At 38.3% G+C, this 17,082-nt stretch overlaps 2 protein-coding genes across 2 annotated transcripts; one reads left to right on the top strand and one right to left on the bottom strand.

Annotated features, from left to right (window-relative positions):
• The first annotated feature begins 19 nt into the window (after positions 1-19).
• LOC133524212 (WD repeat-containing protein 75) lies at positions 20-13,928 on the top strand. The gene is made up of 11 exons (XM_061860102.1): positions 20-340; positions 420-624; positions 1,371-1,648; positions 2,292-2,482; positions 4,926-5,090; positions 5,802-5,989; positions 6,866-7,633; positions 7,915-8,056; positions 9,476-9,618; positions 12,634-12,822; positions 13,613-13,928. Exons 1-11 carry the CDS (start codon positions 231-233, stop codon positions 13,913-13,915), a joined length of 2,682 nt encoding a protein of 893 aa, XP_061716086.1. The 5' UTR covers positions 20-230; the 3' UTR covers positions 13,916-13,928.
• Positions 13,929-14,013: 85 nt separating this feature from the next.
• On the bottom strand, positions 14,014-16,878 carry LOC133524221 (uncharacterized). The gene is made up of 2 exons (XM_061860116.1): positions 15,568-16,878; positions 14,014-15,198 (listed from the first exon to the last, which is right to left on the bottom strand). The coding sequence occupies exons 1-2, from the start codon at positions 15,854-15,856 to the stop codon at positions 14,258-14,260; spliced, it is 1,230 nt and encodes a 409-aa protein (XP_061716100.1). The 5' UTR covers positions 15,857-16,878; the 3' UTR covers positions 14,014-14,257.
• Between the last annotated feature and the right edge of the window lie 204 nt (positions 16,879-17,082).

Here is a 17,082-nt window from a genome sequence, read left to right as displayed (position 1 = left end):
ATGTGTTCGTGATAACCTTTATAATGCCCACTTGGTATTTTATTTTTTGCCAAGATTTAGGATTTTTAAAAGTCGAGTTTGTTAATTTACCTCAAATAATATAAAGCATGAAGATTGTCAATTGTCAGTTTGATATTGCAATCTTTGAATTGCATTGCCGAGTTTACTGACTAGGTTAGGAAGCATGTGTTTAATTCAAGGGAAGTAAAAAGCAAATAACAAACAGCAAAATGGTAGTGAAGACACACAAACCTAATCAAGAACCTACCAAATATACCTTGAATAGAAAGGCCGGCAGAAGTATTATTGACCATCGCCCTGTATTTTCGCCCGATGAGCAGTAAGTCTATTTTTTATTTTAGTGCGTATATGTGTTAACGAAAGTATAATTTGATAATTATGTTTTATTATTTTCGCAGATCTTTAGTCATAATAGTAGAAAATATTGTTCGGGTGTATTGTGTTGAGACAGGAGACTTAGTGCGAACCCTTGAAGCCGACACAGACATAGATGAACTGATCGGCATTTGTTTTGACAAGGATGGCTACAATCTGTATGGTTGCTCTAGAAGTGGTATGCTTATAACATGGACTTTGGAAAGTGGGACTGTGCTCAGGGAATTTGTAAGTATTATTGGTTGGTGGAATATTACATAGTTTATTTTGCCTTTAATACATTTCATTCAGGTGTAACAAGGTTTCAATATAATCACATGTTTATTTCAAAAGCAAACTAGAGTTGTTATACTTTAAAGTATATACATTAATTATCCATGTAAATTAACAGAAAAAAACTATCATTGAATTCTGTAGAATTTAAGAATTTGTTCATGGTATATAAGGGATCATCCATTAATTACATCATACATTTAGGGGGCGGGAGGGTGTCAAGAAAATGTGATATGTTGTGACAAGGGGGAGGGAGGAGTCCCAAACTTTGAGACGTCACTTTAATATTATCAGTAACCAATTTTTTTTATTTGTTGTAAAGTTAAACAATGAGTTTTTGGACCGATAATTGTTTATATTCGTTAATTTTCTTTCGTAATCTATTTCTTGTTATAAAATTACTAATATTTCTTTAATCTAAAATATTAATAATATGTAATTTGAAAAATGTGATGTCACACCATGGGGGAGGGGTTTGCCAAATGTGACCAAGTGTGGCAAGGAGGGGGGGGACGGGTCAAAAAACCTAGAAATTTGTGTGCTATAATTAATGGATCACCCTTAAGTATTTCTTTCAAGCCACATAAAGTTATATAAATAAAATATAAATATTGGTGTTTTTTATGAAGACATACTTATAAAAACACTACACATAGTTTTGAGGCACTTTATTTGTTATTCTATGTTTTTTGTTATTTCAGAAATTAAAGCTTGCTGATAGAAAAGTCACCACATTTGATTTAGTTGACAGTGAGAGATGCTTTGTAACTTCAGTTGGTACGGAAAATAGAATATGTCTAGCAACATATTATCTAAAAATTGGTGTACTAGAGGCAGAATATAAAAACAGGGACATACCTTACTGTGGAAGTGTCAGAGTGGCCTTAGGATGGTGTAACAGAGACAGATTTGCTGCCATATCAAATTTAACGAAATTTCTTTTCATCCAAAATTTGGATAGAGCACATGTCCATGGCTAGTAAGTATTTTTAAATTCACTGGAAAAAGTCATATTATTAAGTCTGAAACCCCTTAACTCCATTTGAAGTGGTTAAATTTACTTTAAGTTTGACTGACAATGAGGGCTATTATTTTCTCTGACACATTCTACAGGCTTTTTCTTACTATGACAGTTGTTGTTATAGATAGTTGTTGTTGTTATATACATACTTAAACAAAGAAAATCAATCCTTGCTTATAGTCCTCAGACCACTTTTTTGAGATTTGGGACCAGTGTTTTTATTATAAAATACAAACAAACATATCTGTAGGCTTGGCATGAGTGTGCCACAACAGTCTCTTGCACGTGAGTTGGAATACCCATCTTTTAGGGAAGTCTAATTGACTCACAAGTTACAGTCATGCTAAGCCTACTTTTAATACTTTGTTTGGTGGTTGCAATCGCCTATAACCTGTAACAGAAGTTTCATAATATGCAGTCCTTGCTATAGTGGTGCCATTCTCGAGAATGTTCTCCATTTAGTATGTGGAATGTTCTCATGTTACTTTTGTTCCGTTTTGGGAACATTTTCGAGAACAGCACAACTATAGTCCTTGCCCTTAATATAGTATTACGAAACATTATAAAATCTGTAAAATTACATTTCTCTCATAAATTTCAGTCACTCCAACTACAATGAGTTCCGTATACTGGATGTGGCTACCCACCACAGTGAGCCGGCTGTGGCCATTGTGGACACCCTTGGACGAGCTACCATTTTCAGAGGCAACGTCTTCCACTACAAAGAAGTTGCAAGGGAAGTGTTACATTGGCATTTTTTACCTGCATTTGCGGTGCGATTTTCTCCATCAGGTAAGAAATTGCATTTTCTTGGATGTTTTAGTATGGAGAAAATTGTTAAAACAAATTAAAGCTAAGCACCTTAACCTGCTCAGACCCAGCCGCAGTTGTTTTGTTTTTGGATTTGGTACTCTTATTTATTCAATGCAATAAAAGTTCAAATTAGATTGTGGAATATGTACAAAAAAATATGCATATGCAGATACAGATATATTGTTCTTCATTTGGGGATTAGATTATTGTTGAGTTTGCTCAATATTATTTTTGTTATAAAATAATTTTGTATAAAATAAGTGCACTATACCAGTGTGTCAATTTACAAACAAGCTTTTGCTTCCAATTTACACAAAATAGGATCTCATACAGTTATTTATTCAGTAACACCATTAAGTGTATAATTATGTTTCATACACATGAAACATAATTATACAATCAATCAACAATCAGGCATAACTAGTGTTAAAATTATAGATATCTCATCCAAATTAAAGATGGTTTGTTAAGATGGTGCAAATATCTCTCTGAAGAATTCAGAAGGTGTTGGGAAAACATGGCGGGATTGTATCGCATGATTCGCCACCTTGGTCGCACTTATAAAATAAAATAGCCTTTATTTACAGAACAAAGAACAGTAGCACATTATCTCTCTATTATCTCCCATCTTTTGTATTCTTTCTCTGCTTGCCCTTTGGCAAAGGCCTCCTCCAACCTTCTCCACTCTCTCCGATCTATTGCCATTCTGCTCCAGGTATGGCCAGCTACCTGCGCGATGTCATCATCCCATCTCATTAGAGGTCTCTTTGCCCCTCTCTCTCCCTCTGTTGGGTACCATTGGGTGACTCGCTTGCTCCATTTATCTGTGCCTCGGATGATATGGCCAGCCCATTTCCATTTAAGTCTTCTAATTTTTGTGGCAATGTCTTGGACTTTCATCCTATTCCTAATTAGGGTGTTTCGTAGCCGGTCAGTCTTCCGTACACCTATTATGCTCTCCTTTCCATGGCGCGCTGGCAGCATGCTAGATGGGATGTAGTAGCTTTTGTCAGGGCCCAGGTCTGGCTACAATACATTAGGACGGTAAGAACACATGTGTTAAATAGTTTACCCTTTGTCTTAGAGTGGAGTTGTTTATCTTTGAAGACTTCTTTCAGGGACCAGTACCTTTTCCACCCGTTCACTATTCTTCTCTCTAGTTCTTTCTCTATTGTTTCATCAGGTGATATAATCTGACCGAGGTAAACGTATTCGTCCACATATTCCACTGTCATTTCTACTATTTTAATGATGTTCTTCTCGCCATTTGTCATCACCTTTGTTTTTTCTAGGTTCATTGATAGTCCTACTTCTCTGCTGTTAGTTTCAATGTCGTTTATCATTCTGTTTAGGTCGTCTGAGTTTTTAGCAAGTAGAATTTGTTCGGATGACATTTCATCCGCAAATCTTAGATGTGTTAATTGGCGGCCACCTATGTTAAGACCGAGCTGATCCCAGTTCAGGTTTCTGAATACCATCTCCAAGACAGCGGAGAATAGTTTTGGGGATAAGGGATCCCCTTGCCTTACTCCTTTTTCTATTCTGAAAGTCTCCCCATATCTTTCCAGTTGAATGCGTGATGTGCTGTGTTGATATATTTTGCTGATGACTCTGATGTATTTGTGTTCAATACCTTGCCTCTTCAGTGCTATCCAGATTTTTTCGTGTATGAGGGAGTCAAAAGCCTTGCTGTAATCAATAAACGCTATGTAGTATGTAAGGTTGTATTCCTTGTACTTTTCTAGTATCTGCCTCAGAACATAAATATGATTCAGTACTGAGTACCCCTTTCTGAAACCAGCCTGTTCTACTGGTTGTTCTTCATCCATTCTTGTTTCTAGTCGCCTTAATGAAATTTTTGCGAAGATCTTGTATAAATTGGACATCAGGCTTATGGGCCTGTAGTTGCTTATATCATGCTGGCCCCCCTTCTTGTGTATTAGGATTGTACTAGACTGTGTCCATTGCTCTGGGATGGTTTCCGTTGTTAGGATCTCGTTGAAGATGTGTGTCTTCTTTGACTTGTTTCAGTATCTCGTTGCTTATCCCGTCTGGCCCTGGGGCTTTGTCAGTACTTTGGCTGTCTAGAGCACTCTCGGCTTCTGCACGGTCGCACTTAAAGCATCTAATTGATTGACATCTCTCTCTCTACTCGCTCATGAACAATATAGTCTACAGATCCACTGAGCAAATGAGTGCTTTATATCACCGTGAGCTAAAGATACCAATCAATCTTTTCAACTCAGTAAAGCGTTTTGCGCATCTCTAGTTTGCCTATTCAAATCTTTTCACATCAAACTTATTGAAATAAAGACACTTGATAATAAACTTTGTTCTTCAAGTTAGAGACATAATCTAAATTGGCTTTTATTTCAATGACAGTTTGACTCATGAGAATATTAATACAATAATATTGTTTTAGGTGGTTATCTCATAACGGGAGGCATGGAGAAGGTGTTGGTAAAATGGAGCATAGCTAACTTGTCCGACCAAGCTGGCGCAAAGGACTTAATCCCCAGGCTGCCGGGAATCGTTAGATACATCGCTGTCAGCAACTCCAATATTGCTATTACTCTATCTAATAACTGTAAGTAACCGTACTGATGTGCCGATAAAAAAAAACGTGGGACTTTTATTTTCCTCCATTTTTCTTTTTTCCATATTAAGGAATATGACGAATCATCCACGATGACGCACAGATTTGTCAAATCTAACCTTTAATAATATGGCAATGCGAGTCAAGGCACGCGTCATCGTGAATGACCAGTGTATAATTTCTTAAGTAAATAGCCGGGTCCACACAGAGCGAGCATGCGTGCGTTTTACTCGTCCGAGCGCGCCGCCTCGGCCGAGGCACGTCTACACTGGCCGTTTTGTGCGTGAGGAAATTGCCTCACGCGTATGCTCGCTCTGTATGGACCTGGCTAATAATGTGTAACTCTTGTAAAGTCTAGGAAAAAATCGTGCCTCGAATTTGAGAGGGGTACTCGTAGCTGTGGTTCTTAAATGTTGAAAATTCAGTGACCACAAAACATGTAGTGAATTATAGTGCAGTACAGCGCCATATATTTCTACTGTCAAACTTGGGGTCCATTTTTTAGTTTTTATATATTACTATCAATGATTTAAATGAACCAATTGGAATATTTGGAATAGAGTTGCGATTTTTCTTTTCGTTCTATATTACTAACAAAATAAATTCAACCTTATTGCCTAAACTATTGATTTAAATTCAACTGCCAATGCCTCTTGTATGTATGGTGGGCCTTATTATAATGATTTGCACTTCAACTTCCAGCCGTGGTAATAGCCAACGCCCAAATGCGGGTGCACTGCACTATTCTAGAGTGCGGCGGACTTTCGTCTGTCGCTCGATCCACGGGCGGTGCCTTAGTGTACCACAAGCTAACTGGCTGCCTGTTTATGGGCGGACGGCCCGGACACCTGCAGATGTACTCCACCAAGACGGACAAAATGCTCTTCAATGTAAGTAAGCCATTTAAATTTTGATATATCGCGCATTACGCATTTATAGTGCGAAGTACATAGGTGGGATAAAGGTAGGTAAAAGGTATTTTTTCATCACTTTGTTTGACTGACATTGTATATGTAATTTGTTTTGACATTGTATTTATTATATTTATATTATTTTACCTCATTTTATTTTCTTTCTTTCTTACCCCCATATTCATAAACGTCTACTAAAGTTGACAAGCCGCTAATAATCGTTTGTCCCTTTCCGACGTACCGATACGTCAGATGATGTGATGGAAAGGGACAAACGATTATTAGCGACTTGTCAACTTTAGTAGACGGTTATGAATAAGGGGGTTAAAGTGGAAGTAGAATGACAGTTTAAATTTATTTTGACATTTTAATGCGCCAATAACGTCCCACTTTGTCGCTTGCAATAAGGAGAAGAGTTTCTTGTATCATTATACGAATAACCTGACGAGGCGTCTTTATGGCAAGCGACAAAGTGGGACGTTTTGCCGGCCGCGGTCACATTTATGTCATGTTAAGGTGATTTATGTTATGGCTATTTTTTATTAGTTTGCGTGTAATATTATTATTTTTCACATTTTATCTGTTTTCCTAGCATGTAAGTGAATCGGTCTAAAACTGTAAGCTTGCTTTGTATTCAATAAATAAATAAAATATCAACTTTTACTATAATATCGGACCAACTATGAAGTTTCAATAAAAAATTTTTTCCATAAAAATGGTTCGGATTGGACAGCCAATATATGGATATTTTTAGCGAGTTTGGATATATGGTTGATCCGATAATAAATGTTGTTACCTAAATACCGACTTTTGAAAATCTGCAAATAACCAAAATGTTCATTCATTTTATTTCAGCTTGACATAACACAAATGAACGCTGTCCCATCAGAATCCAGACACAACCTCATACCGCTAGAAACAGAAGTGACTTGCGCTGCAATGAACTCGCTCGGGACCTGGCTCGTAACATCAGAATACCGACACGACGGCGTGTTATACCCAGAGGAGAGACTTAAGTTCTGGTGTTTTCAGACAGGGCAAAACAGCACCATCCCCTTCAAACTTGCAACTTGCGTTAACCTATCCCACGGTGGTTCAAGAGTAGTATCCATCGCCCTAAATGGCCCAGGTTCGTTTTGCGTTACCGCAGGCATGGATCAGAAATTCAGAATATGGAAGCGAGAACAAATTCAAATTTACAAAAACCTAAGGAGCGCATGGTACTGCTTTACAGCGTGTTATTACTCATCTGGAATTGCTCAATTCTCGACAAGCAGCGTTTATAATGATATAAAAAAGTTCGAAGTGAAAAATTTGTTTGAGAAGGTCGAGCTGCCTTTTTTGAAGGCAGTTGGTAAGAAAGACGATCTTATTCTGAAGATTATGAATATGCATAAAGAATCTACAGGGATTCAAAAATTGGAATCGGTAGAGGTTGATTCTGAGATAGAAATGGGAGGAGTGGCGATATCGCAGGACGGTTCGCTTATAGCGGCTTGGTTTGGTTGTAAACTGACGCTTTGGGATACGCATTTGTGCAACATGAGGACGACTCTCTCGCACCCGGCGCTGCGTCCTAAGGGGAAGCATGTGCAGTTTGGAAGCAATGACGCTAGTCATTATGTGAGTATTTTATCTTAACAATCTTAACGAATTAGCTCCTGATTAAGAATAAATGAACAAAGAATAATTAAACAGAGTAGTAATGTGAAATTTGATAAAATATGACGCTTCTAAATTAGGCACTTCGATAGAAGACATCGATTCCGAAATATACATCTTTTTTGGTGATTAGATACCTAGCATTAGGGTTACCTTTTGATACACGAATTTTACTTAAAACTTTATACCTCTTAGTCATCATTATTAGTCTTAATCATTTAAAAATATGTAATTACTTTCAGCTGGTGTGCACAACTGAGAACTGCCTGGCGGTGTTCAATCTCCTGTCTCTTTCCGTCAAGTGGTTGGTGCGGATCAGACCCACGTGTTTGGTAACCGACGTCAACTCCAACAGGATGGCGATAGTTACCGACCAGAATGATGGTAAGTTAATTTCAATCGAATCCTAGTCTGGCTTTTGAGCAGTGTTTCTGTGTTTGAGGATCCGGTTATCAATAAAGCCTGCAAAATATGCCGATATGCATCGTATAACCTATATATAGTTTATAAAATGGAAACAAAACCTTACATTCTTTTAAGATCCGGATGGAATAGTCTATAGCTAATACTAATTTTACTTTTCGCGTAAACAATGCGGGTGTAAACATCAATGCTCGAACTAGTAACACCACAACACCTACATATCTTTGGTATCTATGTTGGTAATTTATATCACTTCGTTTTATTTGTGAACATTTTTATTATTATTATTATTGAGAGCCTGTTGCGTCTTACTGCCGGGTAAAGGGGCTCCCCTTGCATTTTCCATTTCTCCCGGGTTTCAGCAGTCTTCGGCTATTCTTTTAAAAGGAGTCGAGCTCATCTCGCCATCGCCGACGTGGTTTGCCAAATTCCCGTTTTGAGCTGGGCTACCACTCTGTGTTAATTTTGACCCACAGCTCACTTGGCATACGACAGCATGGCCAGCCCAGTCGTACTTCAGTTTGGCCGCTTTGCGAGCTACATCGATGACTTGTGTTCTGGGGCGCGGTGTGGTGTTGCGGATACGATCATTCATTTGGCCCTGACATGAAACTATTTGGCCCAAGTAATGTTAGTAAAGTTACTCCTGGACATATGGAATAGATTCTCCGTTTATCTCAATCCCACGTACGTTGCTATTGGTCATAAGCTTAGTCTTCGACATATTCATCTTCAGTCCAACCTCGAGGCTTGCGCTGTTTAGGTCTTCGTAACTCGGAAGCAACCGGGGAGAACAGAACAGTGTCGTTGGCGAATCGAAGATTGGTTAGTCTTCTATCTTCCACGACAAGGCCCCTATCTCCCCACCTCGGGATAAGCTTTCGGAAAACATGCTCTAGTGTGCTGGTATAAAGCGCTTCGACGACATATTTTTGCATTTTTACATTTGCATTTTTTTCATAATTTTTCGATAACTGCTCTAGTGATTTCGATGAAATTTACAATATAGGGGCGTGTGAGAACGAAAATTCTACTAGGGTTTATTTTTTAAATAATTGGTTTGTCCGAGTTTTCGCGATAGCCTGGTGCGTATTATATTGTAATGATTCGATTTCAATTTGAAACCAGAGGCTAACAAGGGCGAAAATCGATCCATCTAGATTTTATTGTCAAATATTATTAAATCAGTATTTATAAATACATTAATTGGTGTATATGAAGTTCCCAATCGGCATTGTGCTGCCTGTTGCCACGTATATTATATGGTCGTGATGATGATACAGTCGTTGTTCACATGATACAAACTCATGAATTTTCGAATGATAGATTTTTTGCCGCTACTGTAATGATATAAAAGACCCATTTTATTTCTATTTTCAGTGTTCGTATTCAACCCGCGTAGTTCCGCACCTATCTTGAAACAGAATCGAGTGTTGGATCCTAGCACCGGCGTGATCAACGCCTGCGCCTTCGTTCAGTCAATAAAGCACGAATCACGCCTGTATCTCATGAGGAACGATTCGGTAAGTACTTTGACATACGTCTTTAGTTTTTGAACTGAGCTCGTGAAAAGAATCTATTGAGTATTGTGTTTAAAACCGCAAATGGGTTCTGATACTTCTGATTCAGCATTCATTCGGAAAATTCAGTAAATCCCACTCCAGTCAAAAGAGTTTCAGATTAACATGAGTTGGGGATTGCTTATTTTCCACTGTTTTATAACGAATAACTAACTTCTTTGGCGTTGTATAGACATAACATCAGTGCCGGATTAAGATATTTTGATGCCCTAAGCATTTCTAGACCATGGTGCCCCCTCATCAAGATTACATTGAATTTTCTCAGTCAATTGAGTGACGTTTATTGCCGCATTACTGCTGAGAATAGAATTAAAACGCAGTAATGTTCCAACAGTAGGTAAGTGCTTCGCATAAGGCCGGAGGCCAAGTCAACTAATATCCAAGTGTAAGCGAAGACGTAAGACAGGCCGTACTCCGCACAGGGTTTTGCAACCTCTAGAGCTTTCTTGCGAAGCTCATTCGTGTGAGGGCAAAGGCCTTCAGTAGGGGCTTAGCCATTGGCCATTGGTTCTTGTCAGAATAAGAACCAATGGCCACAACTGTCGTAAATAGCAAATTATTAACCTGACCTGACGTTTCAAGGACGGCGTTGTCCCCATGGTCTCGGAGAAGACTGGGTAAAGTCGACATCATTATCTTGACGTTGGAGGTAATTTTAGAACTTAATTAAACGCGATTAAGTCCCGTTTTCTTAAATAATAATGTGTCACAATTAGGCTAATGAAAATTAGATTTTTTCGAATTTGGTCCTAAAAATGCGTGTAATCCGAGTTTGTTCCATTCCAGGAGGTGTGCATAAATGTACCCTCTTTTTCGATTTTTGGAAAAATTGTTCTAATTATGATTAAAATTGATATCTGAGGTTCCGAAATGTAATGTTCTTGCAATAAAATTTATTGATTGATTAAATATATCTTAATATGTATCCGTAGTAAATTGTAAAAAAAAAGATCGACATTTTTTATTTTTGGTAAAATCATGTAATAATCCGAAAACGCCTTACCAGTGTCTGATCCACCAAGATGGTTTGGCAATCCAAAGGAAAAAATATCTCCTAGGGATCCCAAAAGGTATGCACACCTCTTGGGATGGAGCAAACTGGGATTACACGCAATAAGACCAAATGAAAATATTAAAACAATTTCCAGTTTGCTGGGAATTAATTCTTCAATACGCTATTTTTCGATCTAAATTGATTGGCCTAAATCGTGAAAGTTTAAATCAGTGTTTTTAAAAGCAAAGGCTGAGCTTTCCATAAGGCTGAACGCGCGGAGCGTTCGATCGGCGCTTACGGATAGGCCAAAGGTCGAGCTGGAAGAAAGCCAGGCTTGAATTTGCCCAATGGCGAGGTGTGAATGGGTGGATGTCCGGAGCGTCCGATCGCGGCGCGTTATCATACAATACAACCAATGGCGAAGTGTGAGCAAGGCACAAGGCCCTGCTGCGAGAGAGGACTTGGATTTGGATCCATGGCCAAGTGAAAGTGAGGCAGTTTGCAAAAAGTAGAGGCCTAGCGTCGCATAAGACTTAATGCCGAACTGCAAAAGAGTGGCTTGAAATCGAACCTATGTAATCACGATTCTCCTACTGCTCGACCTTTGGCTTAACTCGAAAGCGCAACTTGATAAAATACTTTTGGTTGTCGGCCTTCGCTGGGCCCTTTGTAACACTTGGACAATTAGGTCGCAGGATCACGGCTCTGCAGAAACTCGGCCTGGCCGACACATTTGGCGTCCAAGAGAGCAAAGTTCGCTACAAAATCGGTAATCTACGTTGAGAAAATCGGTTGGCCACAAGCCCGACGGTAAGATTTTTTGGCCATGAGCTTTGAGGGCCTCCGCGTAAGGTTGGAGATGTGCTTACGTGTCCTTACTCTCTTACGACCCTTCGTTATTAGATTGGAACACACGTATCAAAAAGTTTCGTGTACATAAGTACCTACGACTGCGATGCTGATGCAGCCTGTGCGTTTTTTCCCTACGATTTTGGTGCCCCCCTAGACGTGGTGCCCTAAGCAAGTGCTTATTTTGCTTAATGGTTAATCCGGCACTGCATAACATACACACGCAATATCATTAATATACATACACATACGTATCGGAGATAATGTCCGATGTCTAAATAAATACAATCTCGCTATTGGTATCTGAAATGCGCAATGAAATACGAAAAAATTGTTTGTGTCCACACTTCATCGATGCCTACTTTTTTATCTAAATGCCTGCATAAGTATGCCAAGACACGCCGCATATTGTAGGCGTGACGTTCAAAAAAATGAGGCAAGATGCCAAATTGTGTCAATACAATTTTTTTACTATACTAACTGTGCGCGAGAGAGTAAAGCCATACAACTCGCAAGAGAGATAGAGTAAAGACATACAGTGTTATGGTGTAACCCCCTTATTCATAAACGTGTACTAAAGTTACGATGCCGCTGATCATCGTTTGTCCCTTTCCAACGTATTGGTATGACAGGTTTATGAATAAGGGGTTAGTGTATAGAACAAAATTCGAAGAACACAATTCGTAAGTATTCCCGTATCTACTAACCTTGGTTGATGAAAGTAGGAAGAAATAAAGAAAGGACCTATCGTAATGTAGAAACTAGGATAAAATATTTGTACTTGAAAGGATTTCTCTACCGGACGTATGCTTATCTGATAATGTGAAATAGAATGAGAATGGTTTATTTCCATTCATATCTGAAAATCTGTTTCAATTAGTTTATGTACAGTCAGATCATATACCAAATATACCGGAACAAATCCTTATTTCTATGATAATAAAGATGTGTTTCTATATATTTCGCCACTTCAGCCATCGCTCTCTATATGTTGCGACTGTACGTTCCGGCTTCCTCGTACTTTGGTGAAAAACCATTCTGTAACTAATAATACTAACCTATTATATTATTGCTATATATATTTCCAAAATGTATCACGTTAATATTTTATACAGGAAATCTACTGTCTCGAGCCAGAACAGTCCAAAAAAGACCAGCTAGAAGTAATCTCGCACACGAACCTGCCCACGTCCAATTTTGGAGCCCTACTGGCTGAACAGCAGGTGTCCGAAGTCACGCCTGCGCAAGCAGGGGAATTGGAAGAACTTAACCAAGACGCTTTGGGAAGTGGGGCTATCCAACAGGTATGTCTTTGTATCTTTTGACCCTTTGATCGCCCATGACATCAGTAACGCGCGCGGCTGCAGCCCAATGTAAACCTTCGTACATCCGACCAAGGTTCACGATGGCACGCCGCGCTCGATAGGCGAACTTCTACTAAAGATAATCGGCTAAGCTTTTTTTAACCTTAGAAACAAATTTAAAGTGGAAAAATTCACTGTCTTGGGTGGGACCTGAATCCGCGCCCACAAGTCCCATCCAAGACCGTGAATTTTTCCACTTAAAATTGGTTCCTAAGCTTAATAGCATCGTTCGCAGCCGTTTCTGCTTGATACAAAATAAATTTAAGCTTGTTATATCCCAAATACGAGGATTACGGTTCGATTGGTCATTACCCAATCTTCCGGTCTCGCTTCTGTTGATGTCTCTGTTTCTGTACCAATTTTGTTCAAAAATTCTAGATTGGTTGGAAACATTGAGGAAATTGAAGTGTCATTTTAATGGGGAATAAAACAAAGAATCTCTTGTCTACTATAAGATTAGAGTCGCATTTCACAGCGCGAGTCAAGGCTTCCATAATGTATGCACACCTGTGATTGCGCAAACTCACGCATTTAGGGCCAAATGAAGGAATGAAAACGATTTCCAGCTTGCTGGGATAACTCCTCAAAACGCTCTTTATGCGTCTAATTTGATTGGCCTAGAAGGCATCGTGTCGTTTTTTTGGCAAAGTCGTCTTAATCAAATGAAAATTGAACAAAGAAGGGATTGTGTTCAACGTCACTAAAGAACCTATGTTAATCTTTGTTCCAGTTCTTGTCAGCGGCGCCACACATGCTACCGCCTGTCAGTCTCATTTGCACTGAATTCCTCGAGCACATATCCGGGCAAGAAATCGCCGAAGAACCAGAGGAAACAGACATAAGTATCATGGAAGTTGACCCTCAGTCTTCAGACGATGAGATAGAAGAAGTTAAGGAGACACAGGTCGAACCTAAGACGCAACTATGGACGCCGAACTACGAAGCCATTAAGAAGAAACGGTTAAAGAAAATACTTACAATGCCCTTGCTTCAGGAGGATGCGGCAGGGGCTATCTTTGGTTTAAGTAAATAAAGCTTTTAATGTATTTTGTGTTTTCATTTTACTACCTATAGCAATAGCAACCCTTAGATAACCGTAACCAAGGAAACGCGGTCATGGTGAAACAGCTCTACACTTTACACAAAACTTTTAATAGATAATAATATAAGTTCAATTTACGTATAAATTACACCTTCCTTATTACACAATTATTATAGGAGACTCGTCTGCCAACAAACCATTATGTGGTTTGGCAGAAGAATATTGTAAATAGTTGTAAGACATGAAACCAGAATAAACTTTTTTTTCTATCGCCGAATTATGATTGCAAGATTGAACCTCGTCAGCAGTGTCCTCTAGGAACGAAATGACTATTTAATTAACTTCTCTTTTCACATTATAGTATCTATCAACAATGTCTTCAAATAACTCTGTTATTCTGGAGCAGTATGTCGCGTCTTCGTTAGCCACGTCAATTATTTCCTTACTGCGCGACACGTTGTTTATTCTATGCCCAGATTCTGGAGTAGAATATAATTCCTCTTTCTTTTCCACTTTCATCGCTGTTATAGGCACTAATATCGCCGCTTGGGTCATTCCGAAAAGAACACACTCTTCATACGACTCCATAAACGTATCTTTACTCAAAATCGTTGAAAAAATAATGTTAAGTTCACGTTTAACTTCATTAGACAGCTCCTCGTAATAAATCTCAAGCATTTCATGAAGATATATATCTCTGAAGTGTTTGGTAGTGTTAAAGTATATAAGTGAAGACAAGTCCAATGTTGGAGCACCGTACAAAACTGTCTGGAAGTCGACTATCAGTGCGTGATCATTTTCATTATCGGATTTAATCAGTATATTATTACACCAGAGATCGCGATGGATCACAGTATTCCGGTATTTTGCACTAGGTTTCATTAAGTTCAATGCATCGTCAAATAAAGAGATTAATAATTCCGTGACATTCTTCGAAAAGTCTGGTTCGTTTTTGCGTTTCGAATAAACTTTGAGAAATTCGATGACAGCATTTCTTCCTGTGTTACGCCAGTCGTGGTCCGGTGATTGTTGTAGGAGTTCGCTAAAATCTTCCCAAATTCTGTATGGTCTATGCAGTTCTTGAGACTTTTTTTCCTCGTAAATGAGAGACCGAGCGTGAAATCGAGCTAGAGCTATAACTGCAGCCTGCATTTCTTTGTAACTCAGAATGCCTCCTTGACTTTCTCCAGCCATTTGATATCCCAATTCTCTCGCGTCTTCGAATACAAATACATTTTCTTTTACAAAGACTGACCTCGGACGCCACTTGCTTCCTGTCAAAAATATCAAAAGTTTATAAGAAATATTTTAATAAATTTCCTATCTCTGGATATGGATATTATGTTACATCACGCACTTTGATGTAAATGAATCACAGTCATCACGTAGGGACATACTTCGTTAGTTTATTTTTCTATTTTGTAATTAAAAAAGAGTTTTTTTTTTAATACTTATGGAATTTGTTAATATACAATATTGTGTAAAAATATTTTCCATATCAATATCCAGGGAGGAAAATGGGGATTCACTACGCTTATATGGAGAAGCGGTCTTCCAATATCCTCTAAAACACTTCTTTCTTAAATGAATAACTGTCTATTGGTAATTAATTAGTTATTTAGTGGTTAAGACTTGTAACTTACCTCCATTACGGTCAAACTCTACGAAAAGCTCACGTAACATTGTGTATTCTCGACGGAAATAGTTTGATTTCGTCAAATACTCTGCTACCCATTGGTTTTTTGGCATACACTTCACAAAGAACTTGTATTTAGACTGAACACTGTCATCCACTGTGACTATAAGCTTAAAATGATCTCCCAAAGAACCGATAAACACATCTGAATACTTCGATATCGAAAAATCAAGCACTTTAAAGCTTCCATATTGTTTAATTATAGTGTTTATTTCCTCTTGGTTTAATAAGTCCATCGTGATTCCAATTTCCGGTAGTCTTAATTTGAAAAAAGTATATTTAAATCATTAAAGTGCATAAAATGGGTCAATATGATTCCGGCACTTAATGACTAGAGCGCTTTGAGTAGTCTTGCACAAAAATGTAGTCAGATACGGAATTAATAAATTTAGGTACATTTTACATATCAGGTTAATCGTACAGTAACCGGCGATAAATATTGCACATTGACACTATCGGTCTTTGGAAAGAGACTCGGCTAATTTCGTCTTCGTAAAGCGTTGTCACGTACTAGAGGTATGTTACATACCGTATGTATGTACCTACGTGCTGTTTGCCAGTCGTTGGCGATACTTATTTAAAGTTTAAATGTTATCGATTTGACGTAAACTAATTTGATATGACGATACTTGGGTGAATCAAATTTTTAGAATTCCGTAGCCAAAATGGCAAAAAAGGAAACTATAGTTTCATCAACGTCTTGTCCGTCCGTCCGTCTGTTTGTCCATACATCACAGCTATTTATCTCAAAAAGTAGAATGGAATTTCGAACATAATTTAGAAGTTAAAGTACCTATGTACCTAAATATATTTTTAGTAAATATCGACGTGTGATAAGTATCTACATAAATTGATAGGTCTTTAAAAATAAGGTCAAGGTTTCAAATCTTTCAATAAAAGTTTATAGATGAAGTGAATCATTTTCTTAACAATCGCTGCGGAAGTCGAAAAATAACATGAATCAGGTTTTTTTACAAAAAAAACTTTTCTAGTTCATAAAAGGGCGTCGTAAATGCAGAGAAGATACGCCCTTTTGTTCTTATGGCTTTTATATCGTATATCGTATAGGCCCGGCATGCAAGTGGCCGGTTCGTTTTTGTTGCCATTCTGTCCTGTCAGCTTAGGGGAAGATGGGCTCCATTCGTACACTTTTTAGACTTTGATTCTTACAAGGTATTATTTAACTTGCCTTGTTATTACGAGTATGTAGGTAGGTATTTATTTTGTTGAAGTCAAATCTTGGAATCTGAATATGGCCCACTTCGGATGATCGGATGACAATGCAATATTATGATGACATGGAGCTGATCTGATGATCGAGACAAGAGGTGGCCATGGGAACTGGGTGATAAATCAACGCAGACTCATTTTGTTTGGCGTTTTTACAATTGTCTCAATGAGTAGGTAATAGTTGTCCATGGAAAGAAACGTACAGTCATCGATAAAATCTTGTACCAAAAAT

This window comes from Cydia pomonella, chromosome 13 (assembly GCF_033807575.1).
Source record: "Cydia pomonella isolate Wapato2018A chromosome 13, ilCydPomo1, whole genome shotgun sequence".
Lineage (NCBI taxonomy): Eukaryota > Metazoa > Arthropoda > Insecta > Lepidoptera > Tortricidae > Cydia > Cydia pomonella.
The sequence above is the reverse complement of the archived record's forward strand: the minus strand, read 5'-3'. Positions and strand labels throughout refer to the sequence as shown.

Coding starts and splice junctions, on each gene's coding strand:
- LOC133524212 (XM_061860102.1), top strand. CDS start 231: ATGGTAGTGAAGACACACAAACCTAATCAAGAACCTACCAAATATACC. Junction 341..419: donor GTATTTTCGCCCGATGAGCA/GTAAGTCTATTT, acceptor TTATTTTCGCAG/ATCTTTAGTCATAATAGTAG. Junction 5,990..6,865: donor CGGACAAAATGCTCTTCAAT/GTAAGTAAGCCA, acceptor ATTTTATTTCAG/CTTGACATAACACAAATGAA.
- LOC133524221 (XM_061860116.1), bottom strand. CDS start 15,856: ATGGACTTATTAAACCAAGAGGAAATAAACACTATAATTAAACAATAT. Junction 15,199..15,567: donor AGAGTTTGACCGTAATGGAG/GTAAGTTACAAG, acceptor TATTTTTGACAG/GAAGCAAGTGGCGTCCGAGG.